Raw genomic sequence first — 12,468 nt, forward strand, 5'->3', positions numbered from 1 at the left:
CTACAACATTACCTATTCAGAGTACTGTTAGTATGTTGATCCTTAAGGACTGGGATGCGACTTCGTCCAGGCGTTTGTAGATCGTTCGAAGTAAAAGACCCACTCCTATGATTGTTAGCGAGCAGACAGACACAGAATATTAGTAACAAGACGACAGAGTAATACAAAGATTAAATGAGGCCTATTAAAATCAAAGACAGCTAAATCCAAGTCTGTCAAATATTCAGGTAAACTACAAAAATCGGCCCTAAGCACGTCATTACGGATCCTCCCGGTCCATCGAAGTAGGTACTGCTCTTGCTAGGGCCAGTGTTAGCAACACTGCCGGTTTGAGAAGCTGAAATAACTGTTCGGATAGCTACGATATTATTTATTTTAAAGCAGATTTATAAAGAATGAGAATATTACTAATAATCTGAATTTTAAATGATAAAACTTCGTTCATTAGTACTTAGTACAGAGTAAAAATAAAATTTTTAACTGAATTTGTTAGAGATTTAGCTGCATTTGCTATAACATGAAAACACTAAAGCGTATCCAACTAAGTAAACAAGATAGCGCCATTGTTAATCCATTTTACGACATTAAGGCGTTTAGCTGCCTTTGATTTTATAGGCCTCAAATATCTGTTTGTTGCAGATGTTATTAATTCAATTACAATAATCTTCATAGGAAAAGTGGTAAATTTCTACATCGGTATTAAGAAACAATAAACAATAAATTACAATGTATAACTCAAATAGCATTTGCAACATTAAGGCAGATATAACAAACATACATAAACAAATAAATGGTGGTCTATTACCGACGTATCAAGATATTTACGAGAACGGAAATGCACATTTCAATGTTTTGTTTTAAATATTTTTTTATGTATTTCTTATAATTATTGGTCGTACTACTCGATACATCGTAATAAACATAAGCTTCACACAGTTGTGTTGTCAGATCAGTATCGACTGACAGGAGTGTTAATGGAAGAATAATTAGTTTAAAAGCGTGTAGGTGATTTGGTTTTCTAGCATAGCGTTTTATGATACACGTGACGTAGATTACGTTTATTAGAGTAATCTCATGTGTGAGGCATAAAATTTAATGTTATTCTAAGCTTTCTGTTCCCTTTAAAACTTCATTTAAAAACTGACATCAGGCAAAGCGGTTCTTGATGTATTGATGTGAAATGATTTGGTGCATGATTTCAAGACATAATACATGTGGTACGGTGAATGTAACGATGGATGGAGCCTTGCAGTTTTTTTTTTTGGATGACAATGACAGTTGACAATTATAGTGACAACCAAAACTCATGTTTTTACAGAACAGCAGTCCAAATATCGAGCAAAACTGAAGCTTGCATTCTACTGGCTTGTACCATTTGGTGCCACGTTGAGTCGGCTTAGACGCTTCGCCGCTAGACTCGCTCATATTACTTTCGTATTCATTGTCACTCGTCATTCCAGATATGCTGAACAATGATGAGTCGTCTTCGGGACTCCTCTGCTCGGACTTCCTGGAGGGATCGAGGGAGGTAGGACTGGGCTCTTGAGAATTCTCACGGGAATTAGATTTTCTGGACAGTTTTAATCGTCTCTCGACTGAGGGAGTTCTCTGAGATCGATTGCCAACGTAAACAGGGATCTTGGTCGAGCCCTGAGTTTGGAATGCGGGATGATTGTGGGACAGTGACTTGGGATGTTCAGATGCCATGGAAGATGGCTGGGAATGCGTCGGGCTGTATTATATCCAATCCATTTTCGTATCGCATGGGGGAAGAAAAAATACATTAAGTCAACGTATGTATCCAGATTTCATATTGTAATATTAGTAAGAAACGATCAAAACTCTAAGGTGAGTGTTAGGTGTAGTAAAGACATGCTCTGTTTTCAATAGTTTCATTGGCGCACCCACCACCCGTGAATAGGCACTTGTCATTTCTTTGTTTAAACGATATGAATTACGGATATCTTCGAAATCGCATGATATTAAAGTGCTTCTCATGTCTCTCTCTGAAAGCGAAACGGCCCAAACGACACAACATTTCCCCGAAAACCTTCGTAAAGCAGACGTGCTTCTCCAACGCTATGTATCTTAAACATTACAACCGAAATTTATTTTATCTTAATCTTTTGTCTCTGTATGATTAATTAAAGAAAAAAAGGATTTTTTTTAAATTTATAATCTAAAAAAATATATTACTTTTCATAACTAATGTATTCAAAACAAAAAAAAAAATATTTGGTTAGATCGATTCTTATGAGAATAAAGATTATTTTTCTTTCGCTCCAAAACATTTGACATTGACAAGTCATTAAATGTCTGTCATACTTAAAGAAAAAACCTTTATCATGGTGGACGTTGACATAACAAATTATCCAGACAACACAAACATAAAAAAATATATTAAAGAGACAAAAGACCAACAAGACGAATTCACACGGAAGCTTTAAATTGCGGCCATAAAGATACACGTATATACAAAACAGTGCGTCAAACTCATTGTGTACCTCGCTAGGGGCGGCACGACCATCAGTGTCGGTATACTTGAGGTGCGATACATCCCTCCGCTAGAATACCTGTTCGGGCCCATCAGTTCCATCAAGTATAAATAACATAATACTTAACACATCTATAAACAGTCGCGTAATTTTTTTTTGTCAACATATTTGCTTTTTTTTTATTTAGTAACAATTAAAGAGCTGTGGTTATCAACAAAAAAAATATCTTTTTTTTATATAATATGACAAAACAAAAGAGAAATTGTGATATATAATATAACTCGAAATAACTGAGCGAACACCAGTGTTTGTTGTCAAATACGATTTTTTTTCCTGCTTTAAAAACGAACGAAAAAATTGTTTTTTTTTTTTAATAATAAGGTACCTTAGAAAATGTTGCTTGATATTAAAAAAAACTACCTATTGCTAGTACCCTCGAGGGGTTATGGTAGCTTCACCGGACGTTTGACGATAATTAAAGATCAAACTTTGTATAGCTCACCTTCCACTAGCCGGCGTCAGGTAACCGGTCGGCGTCCGAGGACGGGAGCCGTTCGGCGTGCTAACCCCAAGCTTGCTTGCATTGGCGGCAGCACGCGCGATCGAAGTCTTCGTATTCGTGACTTTCCTCATGGGAATGCGGGACGGCGTTGTCGCATCGTCTATAGAAAAAAAAACTTGTTATATCACAATTCGACCATTGGAGCCGCGTACATAACCCAGCGGTGTAAAGCCCGAATCCCATTGTGCAAAAATTGCCACGCTGTATGTAGTCAAGGGTATATATACAGGGTGTCGCAAGCGATGACGATAACCAGCATAGGGTTGAGGGTCCTCTTATGATGAGCCAGTAAAAAAAATCGGCGTTATACACAGTAATCAATACCCTAGTGTCATTTGATTACTAAATATTATATACTAGCGGGAGCGAAAATTTTCGACATTGTTTAGATTGTTTCGACATTGTTGTTTACAAGTTTTGTATTTGCTGTGTGCAATTGTATTGGCTGTATTATAGAATTCATGCTGAAAATGCCCTGTACAAACCTGTACTATCCAAGGATAAATTTGATCCATGTCTCGAAGGGGGTTTTGATCCTGCCCTCGATCCAGCTCGAGAACCGGGTCGAGATGTTCCCGGTGTCAAAGTGGACCTGTTTGATTTGAAACATAAAAGGTAATTTCATTTCTGGTATCCTTCGTAAAATGTTCAACTATGACCGAATACAAACCTCGGAACGCTGGGCTTCCTGTATCTTGTTCCAAGTCCGCTCGCCGCTTCGTTATCACTGAGCGAGTCTGGTGTTCCTGCACTCAACGAAGATCTGGAAGCGCGACCGGCCGCTCCCGCTCCAGCGGACATAGGCACCGATCGAGCTGTTCTTTCCCTCACCTGTATCATAATACAATCATTACGTATTCTCTTCTACTCCCCGTTAAAACGGCAAAATAAAAATAAAAAACAGCCAGAAAATTTAGGATGATGAAGATTTACTGTTATTATCAACTAACGTAGATATTATAGTAAGTTATCTTGGGTATGATATGAATGAAAGCAATGTCAAACGGAACACCATTATTACGAATCGATAGGTATTGCATGCTAACTAAATCACTTCACAAACGATACTCCTATGTATCTGTTACTACAACAAAACAAAAGACATCCCACACAAAATAAAAATAAAAAAAAACATCGAAACCTAGTTATTGACTTGTTAGTGAACGACGGATCTAAATCAATCATTTCACTTCCATGTAACTAAATCATTACCCAATGGTATCCTGGAGATGGTTGGTATCCGTGATGGTGTGTATAATGATGGGCACCCGGCGTCGTGGAGCCCTGAGATCTTGAATGGCCGTAAATGAACGCCTGCTTTGTGCCATGTGTAGAACCGACGTGAAGTGGATATGAGCACGGGAGCTCTTCCCGCTGTCTCAAAGCCTCAAATATAGGCCTCAACTGCTCCATAAATTCTTCAGCTAAACGTACCAATGCAAAACCGGGAAGCTCATTAAGGACAGCGAATATCTCCGTAACGAAAAACTCAAGGTTTTTTTTCCTTTTCATAGTGCCAATCGTTTTCTCCGGAACGCGCGCGAAAACTGGTCATTTTATTATTTGTCCACACGAAAAACAACGGTACGCGATTTGTTTTATGAATTACGAAGGACGGGAGGATCTTTGGGATGGGATGGCTTATACTGTACCGTCTGTAGGCCATATTGTGCAACCTCTCCAATGCAGTGATTCAATGGAAACTAACAAACAACACCAAGAACTACACGAGCCTGTGCTTCGATGCAATAGCATGACCACAACAATGCAATACGACAAAACGCTACGAGCTCAACACATGCGTACTCACGACAAATAAATCTCCTATGTGAACAGCGTTATCCACATACAAGTGCATAAAAAATAAAAAACAAAGCAAAAACTTAAAAACCCAAACCGATTGCTCCCTCCAACAACTACGGTGCGCTCTATGGTACTGGTGCGGTCTTAGAAACTAATTGCTATCCTGTAGGGGAACAAAAAAAAATGGGCGGAATATATGTATATATAAAAAAAAACTGGCGTTTATATTACTTACCTTCGTGATGGGTCCGGTTGATGGAGGAGTATTTGTGTTAGAGCGAGGCGTACGCGGCCTGAACGCTGCCATGCTCTGGGATACACCGTCAGCCAAAATAAACTGTTCCCGCAGTTCGATGTTGGTGCGTCCCTTGGCTGCATGCGGCGGCGTCCGGTGCGTAGATTTGCAAAGGGGGCAGGACGGAGTAGGATTAAAGAAAACCGTTAGGTAAAAGGAGAACAGGAACGAACACCAAAGTGTTGAATTACGGGACAGCGTGCAGCGGTAAAGGAGAAAAGAAAAAAAACAACAAAAAAAATCAGAAAACATCAAACATAAACAAACAAAAAGGGGGAGTCCACAATTAAGTGCAGTTAGGAATAGGAATTGTAAAGTACAATTAGTATATTCTCTCACCAAAACTATGCTTTTATATAAAGCAAAGGCAATTTCTTTTAAATGTACATTATTAAACTTTATATACAAATACCACACACTATCAAAGCATCGTTTGTTCAAAATGGTAGTTTTTCATTTACATAAAACTGTTCACACTAACATATCAAAAAGGGGACTGTATGTTCTGTATGCCTTTGCTTCATATGTATTGCGTAATTAGTAACTATTTATACAAATGTAAAAAAAATCTATGCAAATAAACTCCATCATCATGCCAGTTAAGCCACCATTAAGCAGATTACTCATAAAATATTTGTATTTCCCTTTAATATTGTAATGAAAATTTAATATATTAAACTGTTGTCCAAGTTTAGTTTATCTACATATTGATAGTTCTGATACATAATATAATACAGGCTATTTATACGATGGCACCAAACATGTATAATTGCATAAATTCAAAGAGTAGCATAAACTTCATTCATATTGCAAAAAAAGCCACACCAAAATATAGCGTTCTGTATCGGAACCATTTTTTTTTAATTTGTAATTACTAGCGTATGTTATAAGTTTTTTTTTATAAACTAGGTACCGATACAGATCGTATTTCGTACCGAGCGGGCAACAAGCTTCATGCTGCTCTGGCTTGCTCGGATCAGGCAACGGTAGCACTAATGACACTACTTTATGTAAGGGAGGTTTCATAGGAATAACCGAAAATAATTAAACAAATTTTCAAAAGGGTCAAAGGATAAAGGTTGGACAAAGCAAATACGAATTAGTAAATTAGTAGCAACATTAAATTTATAATCGTGAACGCAATGCTTACTTTAGCCGAACTAGCTTTTGTTTCATAGTTGCAATGTAATGAAGAAAAGTGAATTCACAAGTGGTGAAACAAGTGGGTAAACAATGAAATATTACAGTTTCCTGAACGTGAGATTGTTTTTTGTTTGTAGTGTATATGCTATCAACCATTTTAAAATATAAGGTTGAATTAATTAAGTAGTATGGCAGCCCTGTCTTTAAAACCGAAAAACAATTAGCATCGCATCGTAGAAATAGGCAAGACGGTATCTCCGAACCGCCATAGCACCAGATCGCGTAAAAAATTTGGAAAAAAAGAACGTCTATAAAAATATTATTTTAACATCTCTGATCGAATCACGGACATAATAACATTTTTAATTTTCAGCATTATTGGTAGTTCGTTATTCCGTTGGTTATTATAATAAACCGAATAAAAATACTTAAGACTTGGCCTAAAGGTCTAGATACCAGGCCATAAACTCAAAAAAAAATTATTCCGTTGGTAGCTGGCAACACTGAGTACTGCGCATGTCAAAAACATCGCATCGACACGAAAAAAAAGAAAACACGAACAATGGAATTCGCCGCCGGTCGATTTTAAGTTCGAGGCTGAGTCAGTTTCGTCTTATTAAGTGTTCAAATGAATAAACATCTTCAAGATGACTGGGACGATAATTGAGAATTTGAGTGGTCGAAAATTAGCTGTGTTAGTTACGTTTCTACTGTTGTGTCAATTAACATGTTTTTTGATTGGCGGCTTGGTCGCACCCATGCCAGCTAACGCCCAAATGATGATCGCTACCGTATGCAAGGATACGACAACTGTGAAAAACGATACGACAAAGTGGTTTTACAATCGCGGGAAGGGCGCCTGCCAGAACATTGGCCTCGAGAATTTACACCATGACCTTTCCGAAACGGACTTCGTTTTCGCCTTTCAAATGCCGCTACCGCGCGAAAACATGATTCTAGACTATTCGAGATGGCAGCAGAATCTAATCGGTGTGCTCCAAATCGACATCAAATATCATTCTTTGATGGAAATACAGCCTCGCAGTGTAATAACGATCGACGCGCGCATGGCATACAGAAACAAAGGAGACCCCGAAGAACAATGGAGGCTATACACTCGGTCTGTTGAGAAACGTAATTTAGACTGTGACATAGAAATAAAAAGTGAACATCATTTGTACAATTGCTCAGCTATGCCCCTCTTTGAGTTAGGGTCTTTGTTTCATGACTATTATTTACTGAACATAAGACTTCCCGTTGAAACCCCAGATATGAACTCGCACATTGGACACATCCATGACATGTCCCTGATTGTTATTAATCAAAATGGTGGCTTCACCAAAGTTTGGGTTTCACTGAAGTCAGTTTTCTTCCCTAGTATTGTTGCTATACTTGTTTGGTTTTGGAGAAGAATACATATGTTGCAGCGCAAGCCAGTTCTGTTAGAAAAGATGCTGTTAAGCTTAGGCTTAGCTCTTTGTTTATTGAATATGCCACTGGAATACCTCACCTTGTATTTCGATTTACCATTCATGCTTTTACTTGGAGATATAAGACAAGGAATTTTCTATTCAATGTTGTTCTCATTTTGGTTAGTATTTGCCGGAGAACACATGCTGATACAAGATACATCAACACAAAGTTCTCTTAAGCAATATTGGCGTCATTTGAGTGCAGTTGCGACAGGCTGTGCATCCTTATTCATTTTTGATATGTGCGAGAGGGGAATGCAACTTAGGAATCCCTTTTACTCAATCTGGGTCACTGACATTGGCACTAATCTAGCTCTGACATTTATCATTTTGGCTGGAATATCGACTGGCATTTATTTCCTATTCTTGTGCTACATGATTTGGCAAGTTTTTATCAATATATCTCACAAGCGGCAGTCTTTACCAACCATGTGCTCTGTGAGGCGTTTGCATTATGAAGGCATTATATATCGTTTCAAATTTCTGATGCTGGCTACATTGCTGTGTGCTGCACTGACTATAATAGGATTTACATTGGGACAAGTTGCTGAAGGTCAATGGAAATGGGACGAGAACATTGAATTGGAGTATACTTCAGCATTTTTCACTGGAGTTTATGGAATGTGGAACATCTACATATTTGCATTGTTGGTTTTGTATGCTCCGAGTCACAAGCAATGGCCAGCCGTTGAGGATACATCTGATACACAGAATTTGAGCGAGGAAATTGAATTTACTCCATTGCAGGAGCGGTCTAGTGAAATTTCATCTCTCACTTCATTCCTTAAAAAGGCAACTATTGATTGAGCTTTGAATTACAGCTTTTATACTTTTGTTTGCTTTGTACTATTGTGATTTAAAATGACTGATTTTTCACACTAATTTTTTTAACAAAAATTATGTTTCACTTATGTACTCTTTTCATATTAAACATTTCTAATAATATAAGTACCTATTAAGATAATATTTTTGTTTAAGAACTTATTAAACTTTGCAAATATCGTTCAATCCTTAGATTTGTATAATCAAATATGTAATGTGTAATCAATATTTAATCTTATCTCTTGCTAGTTAAAACTTAGTTTTCAAGCAATAGTTTTAAAATGTAGACTTATGGTGTATTCAAATTTAGTGTTGAGCTGATTCATTCTTGAGATCATAAACAGGTTTCAAGGCACTTATACTGTAGACTAAATAATCATTTCCCTAAATAGATTATGGCGTAGGCGTGTTCTCATTTTACTTAACTGTGATATGTTTTTTTTAAATGTAAGTCTGCCAATTATTATACTTATGTTTTTTTTAGAAACATGTTTACATAAAAACATGATGTGTTTTAGCTTGCCATAATTATTCTTATAGTGTGTGTACTTAATATTAATATTTTTAACTTATGCATTTATGAAAACAGTATTGATAGTTATGTAAGGAAAACTACTGTTGCCAGCTACTTCATTAGGTATTTCGTGAGTTTTGTAGTTATTGATATAGTATTATAACCATTTGTACCCGTAATAAATGTGTTTTAAAACTATAAAATTACTGGTTTTGTTATTTGGACACGTTTTTAATTATTATTTTTAGTCATTAACGAATATTAGTAACCCAAGTTTCAGGGTGTTAACACTTCCCGACACGTTTTGATTGACACTTTGAATAATAAATAGGTAATAAGTTACTTTTGGTACATTTTGAAATTTGAACCTTAATGTTGGTTCATACAATTAAAAAAAAACGGCTTTTTCAATGCTTTTCAGATAAAAGCAGCGCAAAAGTCGTTATAAAATTTGAAAAATGCAAGTTGGCAAGGTAAATTAATGAACAGAGTATTGGTATTATGCGAAAATATAACAGTACATGTCATGTACATAATTAAAAATATTATTTGAAAACATTAAAAAAAAGGCCAACTTGATTTTTAGATACCTAAATTGTAAAATGAAATTGTTATTCGGAAATGTGAATGCGAAATTGCATCAGAAAAAGCTTTGGAAATTAGAATAAATCATGGAAAGTACCACTTATGAGATGAAACGCCATAGTAAAAATTTATGATCTATCCAAATATTAATCATATGAACTACAAGAATTAACTATTGAATGAAAATATCTTTTTCATTTTACAATTTATAATTTAAGATTCGTACATTTAAACTTATTTGTTATACATTTATTCTTTTTATTCATTGAGAAACCACAAAAAATTTATATCAATATTAATGTCATAATATAATTTACTTCAGGGCAAATTGTAAGTTTTTCAATTTGTTGTAATTAAATATAAATGTATAACAAATATACACAAACATGATTTACCATTAGATTTAAAGTTTATAAATTCTTCTGAATTTCATTTATGATATATAAAAGATTTATTATTATAATACAAAATATTTTATACAGTGCTTGTTAGATTATAGATTTGCACAGGTGATATGCACTTTAAGGAGGATTTTGTTTGTTTTTAAAAATACTTTAATTGTTGCATTCTTTAAAGTCGTTTAATGAAATTTTAATTTATATAATTTATTTGAATTCATCCCAATTCCTAACGAAATAATAAATTCAATTTTTTTTTATTAATTTAAAATTGAATTTTTTAGGGGAATTTTGTCTTGTTTTGCCATTAGTCAAATAACCTTTTTATGACAACTTATTAAAATTTAGGGATACCAGTAGAGAAAAATCATTATTTTCCTTAGGGTACAACGACCGACGATGCACTGGCTTTTAAGATCAGTTCAGTTAAGTTCAAGCTTCAGGCCAATTGTGTTTTTAGTTCATTGTGAGCTGACTGGCAATAGCACGAGCTATTTAATGAGTAAAATTTGGTCCTTTGCTCTCATCAGGCAAGCACAGCCTTTTACCATCTGTATATATTAAAACCCACAAAATTCTGATATTCCAAATAAATACGGATTTGTCCCAACATTGGGGCCAACGGTGAATCATGTTTGTCTTAGAGAATGCTCCAACATCTGGGAGCTCAGCGTCGCACTTACCTCTGCAGGGATCGTTCTTCACGAGGAACTCGTCGAGCGCCACCCAGCCCCCTCCGACCCTCACCATGACGGTGGAGCGGAGGATACGGACTAGACGCTGTTTCTGGGAGTCCCCGAACTGTACCGGACAATTATTTGATAGGGTGGGGGATTGTTTCGAAACTCCTTTGCATTTTTTGTTAATTGACCTAGCTTATAAATTGGCTTTAACTTTATCTGTGTTTCTTGAGCTAACAGTTACCACTTAAGTTATTGGCTGTTTATATAAAATAACAACAACAAAGCAATGTAAAGGAATGTAATTTGAATATTCTGAAGAATAGGAAATTTAACAAAATTTGAAATTGTTCTAATACTTTTCGGTCGATTGACTAGTAGCCGGAAGTCAACATTATTTTTTGACTTGTATCTTTGGTAGCAATATCCTTCATTTTTTACGTAAACAGACCCTGTATAACGGCGAAAGAGCAAGGTACTATGGTTTTACACACATGCTTACACATATTGTATTTATTACTTGATCAAACCAGTTGATACTCAAAATTATGCTTAAATATTTGAATATCAAATATTTGAGATTAAATATTGTAAACACATCCTGTATTACTAAAGTAAATAAATGATTACTAATAATTATTGAACACGATTAAAAAATATTTTTGATGCTTCAGAAAATTAATTCAAAAATAAATAAGTGTGTTCTTGAATATTATGTTTAGAGAAAAGTTGTTTATAAGTAAGCACTCACCCTGTATTTCCCTTCTCCGACCTGGAACACGCGGAACTTCTGTCGGCACGTGCACAGCATCACGAGTCGCTTCACCTCGTCGTGAATTTTGTCCGCATCGGTCGGGGGTCCGCGGCGTTCCACCTTCAAACGAATTCATACTTTAACTCGTTCGATATAAGGGCGAATTTGGCATGATTATTTATTTTAAGTATTTGAGACAATCTCTAATTATCAGTGGTCGGAGTTGGTAGATTGATTATATATACTTGCGTTTATATAATATGGACATGCCATTTTATCCACAACGAATATTTTTTAAATGGAAAAAAAAAAAATTCTCATCGGATACAATTTCTATATTTATGAGGTAAAGTAACAAAAAGCCCTGTCTAAGTTTCGTCTCATACTGACAAGCGTCATTTCTAATTCAACAGAAAGGGACAAAATACGGTGTAACTATTCCAAGGTGTTTTTGTATAAAATAAAATACTGATTTATTTCACCATTAGCTAGCACTGGTAGCGTAGATTGATATTATTAATACGTTTTTCACCTTAAACACAGATTCATGCTAATTTCAAAATTCCGGAACCAATATCACAATAAATATGAAGTTCCGGTATTTTGGAGGCATATCCATATTATCCTCTACGTTTGACGTCAACGACGTTAAATCAATCTACCTACTCCAATCTCTACTGATTATATACGAACCCAGTCAGGGCGAAGCGCCGCAATGAACTCCTCCCAGTCGATGAGGCCGCTACCGTTCCTGTCGAACAGATCCGCCACGGCGCCCATCTCCAGCCGGGATGTGTCGAATTCTGGTTACGAAAAGAAACTTTGAATTTCGTGAAATAGTGATGCGAAAATATTCACTTAAAATTTTTTTGTAAAATTCGCATAGCACGATCGATACAGAAATTCAAAAATACCAAAGAATACAATGTGAGTTTTTTTTTTTTC

The 12,468-nt window shown here is 35.8% G+C and overlaps 2 protein-coding genes across 51 annotated transcripts in view; one reads left to right on the top strand and one right to left on the bottom strand.

Annotated features, from left to right (window-relative positions):
• Positions 1 to 12,468, bottom strand: part of LOC101742624 (dystonin) — a 357,476-nt gene that overhangs the window by 2,161 nt on the left and 342,847 nt on the right. For 17 of the 50 annotated variants that reach the window (XM_062674251.1, XM_062674290.1, XM_038017952.2 and 14 more), the window contains 10 exons: positions 12,217 to 12,326; positions 11,521 to 11,643; positions 10,773 to 10,890; positions 4,270 to 4,481; positions 3,728 to 3,888; positions 3,543 to 3,649; positions 2,998 to 3,157; positions 2,505 to 2,573; positions 1,373 to 1,732; positions 13 to 105 (listed from right to left, as the gene is read on the bottom strand). In XM_062674251.1, coding sequence (XP_062530235.1) covers positions 13 to 105; positions 1,373 to 1,732; positions 2,505 to 2,573; positions 2,998 to 3,157; positions 3,543 to 3,649; positions 3,728 to 3,888; positions 4,270 to 4,481; positions 10,773 to 10,890; positions 11,521 to 11,643; positions 12,217 to 12,326 — 1,513 coding nt within the window. Of the gene's footprint in view, positions 1 to 12; positions 106 to 1,372; positions 1,733 to 2,504; positions 2,574 to 2,997; positions 3,158 to 3,542; positions 3,650 to 3,727; positions 3,889 to 4,269; positions 4,482 to 5,095; positions 5,233 to 10,772; positions 10,891 to 11,520; positions 11,644 to 12,216; positions 12,327 to 12,468 lie in introns of all 50 variants that reach the window. The other 33 variants (XM_062674292.1, XM_062674286.1, XM_062674283.1 and 30 more) reach the window with 15 other exon arrangements.
• LOC101744208 (protein wntless) lies at positions 5,241 to 9,309 on the top strand. The gene has a single exon (XM_004922470.4). It carries the CDS (start codon positions 6,946 to 6,948, stop codon positions 8,575 to 8,577), a length of 1,632 nt encoding a protein of 543 aa, XP_004922527.1. The 5' UTR covers positions 5,241 to 6,945; the 3' UTR covers positions 8,578 to 9,309.

This window comes from Bombyx mori, chromosome 20, assembly GCF_030269925.1.
Source record: "Bombyx mori chromosome 20, ASM3026992v2".
Classification (NCBI taxonomy): domain Eukaryota; kingdom Metazoa; phylum Arthropoda; class Insecta; order Lepidoptera; family Bombycidae; genus Bombyx; species Bombyx mori.

Excerpts from the sequence above, each read along its gene's own strand:
- LOC101744208 (XM_004922470.4), top strand. The coding sequence starts at position 6,946 with ATGACTGGGACGATAATTGAGAATTTGAGTGGTCGAAAATTAGCTGTG.